At 32.7% G+C, this 13,669-nt stretch overlaps 1 protein-coding gene across 4 annotated transcripts; it reads right to left on the reverse strand.

The window, feature by feature from the left end:
- Positions 1–1,528: 1,528 nt before the first annotated feature.
- On the reverse strand, positions 1,529–6,603 carry LOC115978221 (YTH domain-containing protein ECT2-like). Of its 4 annotated transcripts, XM_031100263.1 has the most exons (10): positions 6,434–6,602; positions 5,702–5,778; positions 5,382–5,502; positions 5,094–5,173; positions 4,629–4,923; positions 4,378–4,481; positions 3,089–3,664; positions 2,788–3,000; positions 2,567–2,713; positions 1,529–2,388 (listed from the first exon to the last, which is right to left on the reverse strand). In XM_031100263.1, exons 1-10 carry the CDS (start codon positions 6,486–6,488, stop codon positions 2,146–2,148), a joined length of 1,911 nt encoding a protein of 636 aa, XP_030956123.1. In that variant the 5' UTR covers positions 6,489–6,602; the 3' UTR covers positions 1,529–2,145. The 4 variants fall into 4 exon arrangements, with proteins under 4 accessions (XP_030956123.1, XP_030956102.1, XP_030956117.1 ...); XM_031100242.1 differs by having other exon boundaries at positions 4,378–4,923; positions 6,434–6,603; XM_031100257.1 differs by having other exon boundaries at positions 4,378–4,923; positions 5,702–5,769; positions 6,464–6,602.
- Positions 6,604–13,669: the final 7,066 nt, after the last annotated feature.

The following is a 13,669-nucleotide window of genomic DNA, read 5'->3' on the forward strand; positions in this document are numbered from 1 at the left end:
ATGTCATTGTTATCACAATTGTGCCCATCATCAATACAAAGAGGAAGGTGGCCTTTTTTTCTTTTTCTTTTTTGCAGCAATGTTATGCACAAAATTATTTTCACAAGCTGCTAAAATAGCAAATTGTGATGGGTGTGGTGTGGGTGCAACATTATTTTCACGTAAGTGTAGAACCTTTTTTTTTTTTTTTTTTTTTTTTTGAGGAGCACTTTAAGTGTAGAATTAATATCAATTTTTTAAAAAATTGTACACTAATTTGAACTTACTATCTTAATAGTTGTAAAAAAAAATGTTCAATATTTTGTATCTTGAAATGGATAATTGGCAAATTATTGTGTATAATAAAATGGATGAAATTTTTGGGGTTTGAAGGAAACAAAGAAAAGAATGTGAGGGATCTTGATCATTTTGCATAATAAAAGAGTTTTTTTTTTTTTTTTTATTTAAAAAAAGCAATGACACGTAACACAAAAAACACTATAATTTTTTTCACAACTAATAAGGTAACGGATGAAAATCATGTTGCACTACTCATAGCTTAACACCTCAATAAATTAGGGAAAATACAAAAACCTCCCATAAGGTTTGGGCTAATATCAAACACTACCAAGGTTTTTCAAAAACATTCAATTTGTTGTCTAAGCACAAACAACACTAAGCAACGTTTGTTATCTGTGTTCAGGTAAGTAATTCTGTTGCTCCTTACATCATGACCTCCAACATCTTCAAACAGCAAGAAACATCAAATATGTTTAAAGTTGGTCTCAATAGCGAGTTACAATTGACTCTCATAAAAGAAGTTGGACTCCTTTTCATATGTTCAACAGCTAAACAAGTCTCAGTGACTATATTGAGACAATTATATGCACAAATGTGGGTGATAAATGGTGGATGTATGGCAGGCAAAAATTGAGAAGGAAACAAAGAACTTGAAGGAGTAGGGGAATTTCCAAATGGTGTTAAGAGCCGTTTACGCTTAAAGAGCAATTAAGATATTTTTGAAAGTATTTGTAGTGCCTGACATTAACCTAAACCTCATAAGTAGTTTCTCTATCTTACCCAATAAATTATGAGAAAGATTAGGTCCCTAATGCTGCTTTAAAAACACATAATTCTCTGTAATTCCAAGACAAAAGGCTGTTTAAAAAAAAGAGGGTTTTCCTTTGGACTATGGCCACCAAGGCAATCGTAGACAAAGGTTCATATCAATTAGCTAAAAATTCAACCTGGCAAAATGATACAACATTTGGACATGAGTCAAATGTCAGAATAAATTGTTCCAAACAAAAACTGACATCAATGAACACATTCCTGTTTCAAGTGTATCAAGAGCATTTTGGAATGAATTAGTAACTTGTGTAGAAGACACCCGGAATTGAAAAATAAATTTCCACTGTTGGCAAACAAACCAAATTAGCAAACTAAAACTTATGATTACAGTAATGATAATTATGCTCAACTCCTTAATCCCAAATAAATTGAGTATGCTTTATGGATCCTTTTCCAACAAATAATAATGACAACTATATAAGAGAAAAACAACAATTATAAGAGTAAATGATCGACGAAGCTTTTTAATTGATAAAATTACACTATTTTCCCACCTTATTTCAAGCTCTTACAAATACGAAGCTTTTTAAACTTGACAAAATTACACTATTTTCCCACCTTACTTTGAGCTCTCATGCAAATATAAAAGCTTCGTTGCAAGAGCTCTCATGCAAATATAAAAGCAGCGTTGCTTTGCAACGAAGCATACCTAGATTTACAAGATATAAAATAGCCCAAAAAGAGGATATAAGAGGTAAGGGCAAAATAGGGGGATATAAAACAGTGAAACAGAAACCCCAAACACAAAATCCTAGGGTATCAGAACCTGTTGGGAGCTAACCTTGAAAAAGCAGCCTAAAAGTAAGTGGGCTTGACACTAGGTTTAAAATTTCTAAAGATGACTTTCAACTACTCAATGAATGATTGACTATTGAAGCAAAGCAAAACATATGTAATAGGCACTAGTTGGCCAGGAAGATGGAAAATTGGCCGGTAGTTTTTTCTGTGTATATTTGGAGGCAGCAAAACTTCTCAGAGAACTCCTTGTAAGAGCCTTCACATAAGCAAATGGACTAACATTCTGTAATGCAGCGTCTAGCAACCATTTGCAACCTCATTTGCTGCAGTTCTATTCTCTGATACAACCGGTTTAACATCCTTTGGGGCATCTCCCAATTTTTCAATTGAAATGTTCTCTGAAAGTTGCAGGTCCTTGTCAGTCTGTGCATTAGGGATAGGTTTCTCGATCAAATCTGAGGTAACTTCCGATTGAATCTGTGTTTTCAGCTCCCCATTTGCACCTTCTTTTTCCTGATCAGTGGGCTTTCCTTCCCATTCCTGCACTCACAAGATCAGAAGTAGGCAAAAAAAGTAAGCTCATATGATAAACAACATTGAATATTGTCTTTAGCAAGTCATTATTATCACAAAAAGAAAACATTATGAATGAGTCACAAGAATAAAATATTGGAACACAGACTACAAAACAATAACCAATATGTGGGGAGGGTCTTGCCTTTATCAGGAACTTCTTTTGCTTAGTCTTCATCTCTTGAATTTTCTTCTGGCGGTCCTCATAAAACCCAAAATCATCCAAAATGCTTGTTTTGCTGGGATGCTCCTTGAATATTGCAATCATTTTAAGCCCTTGCTCTAGCTTGACCTACACAAACCCATTAGTTTGCTGCAAACCAAATAAGATTAAAAGGCAAAGACAAGAATTATAAGTAAAATTACCTCTTGTGTGTCCCTACTGTTAGTGACAGGTTTGTTGTCATTGTTCTCAAGGGCAATGTGCTTCAACAAACTGTTGGGAATATCCTTTACAATATGCCACTTAACAGGGAAGCAGCCTTCCCATTTGTCTTGTTGCCAGTACTCCACATTCTTGTCAAAATCAACTGGCCCCACCATCTCCGCAAGGCCAACAAATTGCCCACTAGTGTTGACCTAAATAAGAATTCAGAAACATTGTTGAAAACCAATTTAAACCATAAAATAATGAAAAGCCAGTATGTATAGATAATTAGATGCTTACCGAGAAGAGAAGGAATACAGGGCAACCAGCCTCCTGGTATGCTGCCTGAAGCTTCTTGTTGCCATTTGGGGTACTGGCCCAAACATTATACTTAATGCTCTTATGGACATCATCCTCGCTATATGACTTAATAATGAAGAACTTAGCATCAGTACAGTCTCCAGGGAAATCTTCTCTGTTGAACTGTTCTTGGTCTGGCATCTCACTCGTGTTATCCTTTTCCTCACCATTAGTTTCAATTGAAGGCAAGTTCTGACCCTCTGCTAAGACAGTGGGCACAGATTCATTTTGGTTCTTAAAACCTTTGCCACCTCTAGGCCCCTTCTTCAACTCATTCAAACAGTCCACATCATTAGCATAGCCAACATACCCATTGACTCGTCCCCTGTGTTTATACTTAGGGTCAACTGCTAGATATCCACGCCGGTATGTTTGCATATCATAACTATTGTATCCAAAGCCCATCCCATATCTAGCTATGTTTCCATAATGACCATGAAACTTGTACGGATAATTATTATTCATAAACCCATAAGCTGCACCGATGCCGGACATTAGTATTGGATCATGGAAACCCTGCAGCAACAAATAAGAAAATTCCTTATAGGACCTCCAGTAAAACTTTAAAAATCAGGTTATGACATAGGCTCTGAAAACCAAACTAAATTGATCACAAGTAGGATAGGCAGACAGTTTGGTCAGGGTCAACAAAACTTTTTTGGTTGGTAAGTTACAGACAGAACTCACCCTGTATCAGGGTTTACAGTTGTATAGCCAGTATAGTCTATTAAGGATCCACAGTCAACCACAAAGTTTTGGGAATAATGCTTTGTTGTTAGTAAGTTACACACAAATCCCATGAGTCTTGAACCTGCGAACTTACCCTCAGTCCCAATTGTGGGAAAAGGACATGCCATTTAATCTAGAGCTTATTGGCCCCAACAGAACTTTCATGGGTTGAACCAGACAAATTATTCTAGTACTTTTTTTTTAATTGATGAATTAGGTCTTGAACTCATGACCTCACCCTCCACCTTCCTATTACAAAGGGAGGAGGTTCCATATGAGCTATGGGTCATTGGTCAAATTATTCTAGTCATATAATATAACAATATCAGATAGGTTCATGCAATCATTCAAAATTTACACTGTAAACTTAGTGAATGCTGCAGATTGCATTTCTAACCATTCTATTTGCAGATGCTGTCTGAATTTCATGAGATCAACACCAGCATCGCTATGCAGAAATTAAGTCCCAACTGAAGATGGCAATGTGGAATCTTTCTTACCATGAAGTGAGAATTCGGTTGGAAATTCTGGTTCTTTGAAGACAGAATGTTGTTGACATTTGACATTGACTTTTTGGAACCAGTCACAGGCCTGGGCTTCTCATCTGAAAATACAGGGCCATCAAACCTTGGGACGGGATACCTCACCCCATCAAAAGTAGATCTTGGATCCTGATAACCATAAGCATATATACTCCCTGGCAGGAAAGAATTTTCAAATGTTGGTTTTGAGAAAGCTGAGCCATTTTTACCTTTCAGACCCCCACAACTTGAAACATTAGAAGTTTCCACAGTTAAAGGCTTCTGGTCAGCAGCCATTGAGGTGGTAACATCCTCTTGGGAAGGAGCAACAGGACTAGGGGTGTGTGGCCTGCTGGTTGTAGTCAGCGACTGGAAATAGTGAGGATACTGGTAGTGCTGATGCCCATATAGCTGATCACCATTTCCCATAGTTGAAAAAGGGGGCCCTGCTACTGAATATGGATCATAGGGTGCATAGCCATAACCATAGGGATGCATAAGAGACCAATTTTCCCCGTATACTCCCTAAAAATAGACACCATAGACAAGGCAACTATTAGATTATAAGAAACTTTCTCAGTGAAGGCTACAATTAAAACACATGAAAGAGTATTAGGAATTCTAAGATGAAAAGTATAACCAACTACAGTGCCCACTTTTGAGCATATTTATGCACAAATTAAACACAAACTTACAGAAGCCATTTTCATGCCATCTGGATTTACATTTGTTGGGTAAGTATTAGAATACCCCTCAGTACCAGTCCCATCATACCCTACAAAATATATACAAGAACATTAATACAATACAACATACCCTTCAATACACAAACTTCATCCACAATATAGACAATATACTACACCAATGATTCATGCTGTTAACATTTTGATATAGTTTGCACCTCTGTCCATTGAAGCAAGCTTTGGTTGCATCAAATATAACTCAAAGCATTCTCATATGGTGAATATCATATGTTAACTTACCTCCAGAATAATGGGCAGTAGGTGAATAAACATTAGGGAAATTGTGCATGGTTGGATCCATAAGATCTGGTGACAATGGGGTTGCAGACCGCTGATATGGCCGGAACTCCTTGGTAAAAGGCTGCATATAAAATACATCAACCTTAATGCCAAAAATATATACCTCTAAAAATTTACACACCGAGTTATTCTCAAAAACAGGTTTTCACAATAAAATTTCCCTTGGGAGCATAACGACTGTTACATTCTAATCAACACAGAATGATTACAGAGAGACAACCTTCTAATTGATAATTGGTAAAGTCTAAAGTGAAATTTACCTTCTTAGCAGGCTCAGAAACTTCAGATGCCTTTGTCTGGGAATCTAATGACAAATCCTGCTGCAAGTCTGCAGCTTCTAAAGAGAGGGAAAAAAGAATACAAGAAATCAATAACTCTGTACCTTCATGACCTTATTCTCTTAACTACATTTGCTTATCCAAGAAACACAGAGAATTTCAAAACTCAATAACACATGTTATTGTCATCATGCACTTAACACTTCATCTTTCTATAACCCAAACACAACTAACAACACAAAACCTTAACCCTTCAATCCAGAATAAAGCACCAAACTTTTTGTAATAAAACCAAGCCCAAAACACAAAATTGATTAACCAAAACTAGATTTTTTTTTTTTTTTTTTTAAACGTCCATTCAAATAGTTTTTGAATAATTAGCTCAATCAAAAATTTCAGAGATCACCAAACCCATCTACAATAGTATCTCAAAAACCACAACCAAATAACATAACACAATATTTCACATCTCTGAAACTATAAACAAGACTACAAAAACTAGCCTACAAAACAATAAAATCTAATAAAGCAAAAGCTTCAAGAGCCATACACAACACTGAAACACCCAAAACACAGTAATTTCCAGAAACACATCATACACAAAGGCAACATACAAGAAGGTAAAAAACCCAGTTTGGATCCATAGGCAGGCATAGAAGAAGAGATCAGAAACTAAGGAACAACAGCAAAGAAAACCCAGAAACCAAAGTATACCCAGATGAGCAAATTGAGCAAAGATACGACCTTCAAGAGGAGCAACGGTGGCCATGACCAAAGAGAGAGTTTTGAAGCTTTAGAGAACAACAGGGTTCGTAGCCGCCTAAAGGGTTTTGGGTTTTTGGAATGACACACTTACTCAGAGTCACAGGGTTTTTATTGGTGTGTAAACTCAGCCAAAATAAATGAAAGTTTTATTTTACTATGCTACGCAATCATTTATGGATTTTTTTTTCCTTTCTGCCAAAATTATTAGATATATATATATAATATAATATAAGTTTTATATAAAATATAATATAATATAATATAAGTTTTATATATATATATATATACACAGCCAAAATAAATGAAAGTTTTATTTTATTATGCTTCGCAATCATTTATGGATTTTTTTTTCCTTTCTGCCAAAATTATTAGATATATACAATATATAATATAAGGAAGTGATGAATTTAGTCTTTAACTATACTACTACCACACTCACAGATTAACAAGCCTTCCACCCAAGTATTTTGTGATATTACTTCTCAAAAACCCAAAAAAAAAAAAAAAAAAATGTATATTGTGATGGTGCCAAAATTATTCTAGTTCTTGGAAATTGGGAATTTTATTCCTAGATTTTTTTAAAAAAAAATTCTTAATTGATAAGGTTCAAACCTGTACGATAGGCCTTGCGTCTTTGATCAAGAGAAAGTAATAAGGCTTTATAAAATCACCATTTTACAATATATGAGTCTCACACGCTTATGAATGAATGGTTTTGTAGAATGACTATATAAGATAATTTTCCTTAAGACAAAAGGATTAATGACCATACACTTTTATCTTATTATTATTGAAAAAGACAACATCATTTGAGCTGGAATTTAAAACTTATTGATGTCCATTTTTAAAACTATACGGCAAGACTTAAAATACCTAAAAGAAAATAAGTAAACAAATAAAGATCACGTATTCTTGTATATACTAAAAAGACAATAGTTGAATTTTTATTTTGTTTCCTCATACCAAAGAATGTATTTTTTAAAATATTTTATTTTGCTTGCTTAGGCAGTCATTTATGAAATAACATCTTTTTCTTTTTGTCAAAATTATGACTTTACTTGCAAATTTATTTCTAGTTTTTCCCCCCTTAATTGATTAGTTACTAACCTATCTAACACACCTCGCACTGCCACTTAGGACTAAGAGGAAATATCGAGACTCCATGAAGTCATCCTCTCAATCTCGTAACAGATAAGACCTACACATTTGTGAATGAGTGATTTTATGGAACAAATTCATAAGGTAATTTTCTTTATGATTAGAGTGCCTTATTCTTTATCTCATTATATTTTAAGAATACAACAGCATTTGAATTGGAATTTGAAACTCATTGCCATCTATTTTTGGAATTATATGGCAAAACTTAAAATAGAAAAATAAAAGGGTAAACAAATATATATCACCATATATGTGTGATAATTATAGAGTATGTATATATACTCTATATACTTGAGAAAATAGTTGAATTTTTATTTTATTTTACTTGGCACAAAAATAGGGTTTTATTTTATTTTGTTTGCTTAGGTGGTCATTTATGGGGTTTTTTTTATTTGGGTTTCTTTTTTCTTAATTTATTAGTTACAAACTTATCAAATAGGTGAATAGGTCTTGCTTCTAGGACTCATAGGAAGTATTAAGGCTCCATAAAGGCATCATCTCATGGTATATGGGATCTACAGGCATGTGAAGGGGTGGCTTTATGGAACAACTACATAAGGTTATTTTGCTAGGGTTAGAGGACCATATTCTTTATCTCATTATTATTGAAAAAGTCAGCGTCATTTGAGTTGGAATTTAACATTGGATTTTGAAATTATATGGCAAGAGATAATTACAATATGCTAATAATCTCGCAACTCGAACCATTTCTCCCCTAGACCTCCAACACTTTGTTCATGGAGAGGGGTCAATTTAATTACGCTATATACTATATATGATTTATAGAGTATATATACTTGTATATACTTGAGAAAATAGTTGAATTTTTATTTGTTTTACTCAGCCAAAAAAAAAAAACAGGTTTTATGTTATTTTATTTTTACTTGCTTGCTTAGCTTATCATTTATAAAAGGCAAATTATGAAATCACTTGCCAGTCTATTTCTAGATTTTTTTTTTCTTTCCTTAATTGATAAGCAACAAATCTATTTAATAGGTCGTGCCTAGTATTAAGAGGAAGTGTTGAGACTCCATGAAACCATCCTCTCATAGCATAAGGGTGCCACAAATATGTGAGGAGATGACTTTATGGAATGGCTTCATAAAGTAATTTTCCCTAGAACCATGAATCTACTCTCTCTCTCTCTCTCTCTCTCTCTCTCTCTCTCTCTCGCGTTATCATTGAAAAAGACTACGTCATCTGAGTTGGAATTTGTAATTCGTTGCTATCTATTTTTGAAATTATATGGCAAGATTTATATACTTAAAGAAAATAGTCGAATCTACTACAAGTGTTTGTCTTATTGTAAACGAGCTCTACCTATGAAAATGATAATGAAAGATTATATACTCTTAAGTAACGTTGCTTGGGCGTAGAGATGCAGATGATCTTTCTGCATACTACTACTACTACTACTTAAAGGACACAGGCCACTACAGTATCTGTAGGGAATTAACCCGAATTCCCAACATGTGAGAAACAAAAAAAATAGAAAAAACACACGTCAAAGAAAAACAATTACACGCACAAGACAATATTTACGTGGTTTGGCAATTTGCCTACGTCCACGTAGTTGTAGGAATTTCACTATTATCAGAGAAAAGTACAAAGTGCGGCTATAATTTTTCTCTCACTCAACAAATACGACAACAACAAACCCTATTCACAAAATTGCATTTTCTACATCCTAAGCACAGGAATTCACAATGGGCTACAAAACGGGCCAAAAATTTTCTATCGGCCCAAGCCTCCGCTCAATGGACCAAGCCTAAAAAAATCTCCCATTAAAAACTACGCAACATTATTCGGGTCAGGTCAGGTCGTCAACCGGATCAAACACAACTAGGCTCCACAATGCCCAACAGTATCCAACTATTTATCTCATTTATTTAGGAAAATAAAGAATTTGATTGGTATTAAAAAAAATGATAAATGAAGCATAATCTAGCAATGAGATAACTAATTCGACAAATGGATCAACAACTATGTGTGGAGTAATCAAGTAGAAGCATGAAGTGGGTAAATTGAACAAAACCAATGGTGACATTCAAAATCATTCGACCAGTTTTTGTTTTATACAAAAAAATTTTGAGAAAGGGCAAGGCAATTATTGACCCCCCTCATTGTAGATAATGAAACTGCAAGAATCAATAAAATTAATGTTATGCATTTGAAGGGTATGAAATGAGGGGTTTGGGATTCTCAAAAAAAAAACAATAAAAAAAACAAAAACAAAGGTTCTGATTTTAGTTTTTAGTTTGATGACTTATTAAAGTACAAGAGAACAAGGGTTTCTTAATCATAAAATTAATGGGGATTTGAGTTTTGTTAATATGTAGATCTGGAATGATTAAATGTAAAATATTATACCAATTCCATATCATTTCAAATGTTTTTATTAGAGCAAAACCCCCAAAACTCAATCATCTTGGGTTGAGAAGTTCATATCAAATTATTATACTAATTGTTTTTCAAATTTCTTGATGTTAAATTTTCAAATCCAAATGTAACCTTACATGATCCATATTGCTTAACTTATTGTCGTGAAAATCTCCTGATATTGAATATGGAACAAGTTTGTTTTCTAAATCTTGGTGTTCACATAAATAGAAGTTATTTTAAATGATTCTCAATCAATGCCTTATCCTTTAGCAGCAATTAATTCACAAGTGTAGTCAAGTTTTTGGGAAGCAAGAAAGAGTGGAATACAAGATACAAAAAATATACACCTCAAAGTTTTATTTTATTTTTTTATTTATTATAAATTGATAATTACAATAATGATGGAAGGGGATTCAAACCTCGATTCTTCTCATAAAGAAAAACAAGCAACACCACTAAGTTACAAGACTCTAGTTAGACCTCAAGCTTTAATATAACACAAAATTGGCAGTAACCTTTGTCCTTTGGTGGAAGGTATGTGAAAAAAAATAGAGTAGTTGATTAAATTGCAAGAAACAGCTTCACCACCCTAAATAAGTTAATGTCAAAATGCATAGCAGTTAAGGAGCTCTAAGCGCAAGAACCATTACTAAGAAACTATGGAGCTTTTAGCACCCAAACAAAACAACAAAAACAACAACAGCAAAACCTATGGAGCTTTGCTAATGCAAGAAAATGCAATAATAATAGATTCTATCTAGTATCTTGATGTAGAATGGTGCAAATCACCTTTCATTGTGTAGATAATTGGTATAGGATAGTGGTAGGGGGGCTTCAAAGTTCAAATAGCTCAACTAAAAAAGTATATTGTCATCAAATTGACCTGGATGGTGGCTGAATCTTCCACCCACTTCTATGGCTTCCAAATTTTTATGATTATTTCTTGGTCATGTAATTCAATTTAACAAATCATATATATAAGCTCAAACTTTAAAAAAATTATACATAAGTCAAATAAATTAAATAAGCTCATGCAAACTTTTGCAACACTATCTTTTAAAAAACAATTGCTATATTGCTATTTTGGTTTTATCGCATGTTTTTTTTTTAAAAAACCCTCTTTCATTGTTTAGCCATAAGTTTATAGAATAATAATTTTATTGAGAAACTTTAACTAAGTGTTACGTAGATTGAATAAAATTCGGTGCTTTAAAAATCTGTAAATAATCTTTAAAAAAAATATGTAAATAATAAATTAATTATGATAATTTCCTCACATAATCATAGATAATTCAATGCTAATTGTTATTCATTAGAATTTGAATTCTATATTAGAAGTTATTATAAAATACTAGACTCATTACACGCGCTTTGCACGTGCAATAATGCTATTTCTTTTTTGTTATTTGATTTTTGGTTTAGTGTTATAATGTGGTAAGGTAATGTGAAATAATATTTAAAAATGAGATAGATAACCATAAGAAGTTGAAACCTAATGGACATTTGAATTTATTGATTGGGATAAGAATTGTAATAAGTAAAAAATTTGAGATTTAAGCAAAAGAAAGATCATATATGCTAATGTGAATGGATGAGGATTTGTAATAACTGTATAGAATTTAGATAACAAAAATTTTGGAATGTTTTAAAGAATAAAAATAAAAATAAAATAACTATAGAAATTTCGGGATAAGAATTAGTAGGTTTTACATGAGGTAGTAGATTTTTTTTTTTTTTTTTTGGGAATAAGTAATTTTGTATTTTTTTTTATAAAGATAATTGAAGTATTTAAATTTAAATAGATAACAAATACATATAGGAATCAAACATTTGAATATAAATGGATGGTAAGAATAACGGGGTTTTTTTTTTTTTTTTTTCATATTTTGTACATGAGATAGTATTACTGTTTTAACCTTTTTCTTTTTTTTTTTGGTAGGAAAAAATAAATAAACTAAAGGGTATGTTATTTCAGAATTTGTATAAGGATATTTTGGTATGTCAAAAATTGAAGACGAAATAGGGGAATCCTCTTATTAGTAGTATAGATTAGGAGTGTTCACCAAACCGCACAAACCACAAAAACCGCACCAAAACCACCCGCAAAATAGCATAACCGCACCGCACCGCAAGTAATAGTGCACCGCACCACACCGCATGGTGCAGTGTGGTTTGCGGTTTTATAATAAGAAAACCACACAAACCACACCACATCGCACCCTCTCTATATATTAATATATTTAATTATTTTTAATATTAAATATATTATTAATAGTTTAATAACCCTAGTTTTCAAAAAAAAAAAAAAAAGTTTGATAACCCTAGCAAGTGTTGATTAAGAAAGTTAGACCAAAATAAAGAAAAATTAGCTTAATAGTTTAAAACTTCGACCAAAATAAAGGAAAAAATTAGTTTTGGGCTAGGTAGAAAAAGCCAAAAATTTGAAATATATACCAATTTCAAATCATTCAAACCGCATCTTATACACTGCACCATATATGTGACCACAAAAATGAGCTGCAGTGCGGTTATGGTTTTAGCTAAATTTTAAACCGCACCACAAAAATAAGGTGCGGTGCAGTTATGGTTTTATCTAAACCGCACCGCAAAGTATGGTGCTAAAAATGACCCAAAACCGTACCGCACCGCACCGCGAACACCCCTAGTATAGATGATACCTATATTATCTAATTATATATCTCACATAAGATTAAAAACAATCTCAAACTAATCCAATAAGTACCCTCAAATAAAATAAAATAAAAACTAATCCAATAAGTATTAATAATTAGAGTTATGTTAGGACTTTTGTATAAATCTAACTAAATTTTCTAATGAAAAGAAAGGTTGTGACAATAAACAACTGTATCTTACAAACATAAGACTTTATTAGAAATCTTATAGAATTGAAATCCTAATTTTTAATATGATAAGTTCAACTTATACAACGTTGACAACTTTTTTATTTGAGCTAAATTAAGATAATGAGATAGTAAAAAATGAGATAAAGTAATATTTCTTATATGAGTTATATCCTTAAAAAAATTACTATATTCAAACAAATATTACTTTATCCCTTTTTTATTTATCTTCAATTAATATAATAGATTTTATTGTTCTTTTTATACTTGTGCTCAAAGTAAAAAACGAGTCCTCTGACTCAGCAATCTTATCTATAGCTCATTTATTATATAGACATATCGTCCATGAATTATGTTTTACCGCACGTTATTTTTTTTTTTTTCATTGCATATTGTACCCAAAAGCCCAGAAGAAAAGCCACAAACACCAGTTGTTTTTTCTTGAGGTGCAAATATCATTTATTGCCTATCCAAATTTTTGACTTTTTCCCTGAATGTGCATGTGAACGCTACTTGCCCATTGTGACAACCAGGAATATTTTACTCAGTACAGCATTGCCTTTTCATCCAAAGATGAGAAAAATCCAACAGCAATAATGCATAAAATGATAGAGCTGCCACTCTGATGTATGATTTACAAGTTATTATCAGGAAACAGTTTTACCGGTAAAAGCTTTTTACTTTTCTATTTTTTCCTTGATTAGTAAACACTTTCTACTTCAAGCACATACACGAGCTGTCCGTAGAAAGAATATAATCATTATGTTATGCAGACCCCCTAAAT

Source organism: Quercus lobata, chromosome 1, assembly GCF_001633185.2.
Source record: "Quercus lobata isolate SW786 chromosome 1, ValleyOak3.0 Primary Assembly, whole genome shotgun sequence".
Classification (NCBI taxonomy): Eukaryota; Viridiplantae; Streptophyta; class Magnoliopsida; order Fagales; family Fagaceae; genus Quercus; species Quercus lobata.

Excerpts from the sequence above, each read along its gene's own strand:
- LOC115978221 (XM_031100242.1), bottom strand. The coding sequence starts at position 6,488 with ATGGCCACCGTTGCTCCTCTTGAAGGTCGTATCTTTGCTCAATTTGCT. Across the intron at positions 4,924-5,093 it reads ATGGCATGAAAATGGCTTCT|GGAGTATACGGGGAAAATTG; the intron begins GTAAGTTTGTGT and ends GTCTATTTTTAG. Across the intron at positions 3,665-4,377 it reads AACCGAATTCTCACTTCATG|GGTTTCCATGATCCAATACT; the intron begins GTAAGAAAGATT and ends TTGTTGCTGCAG.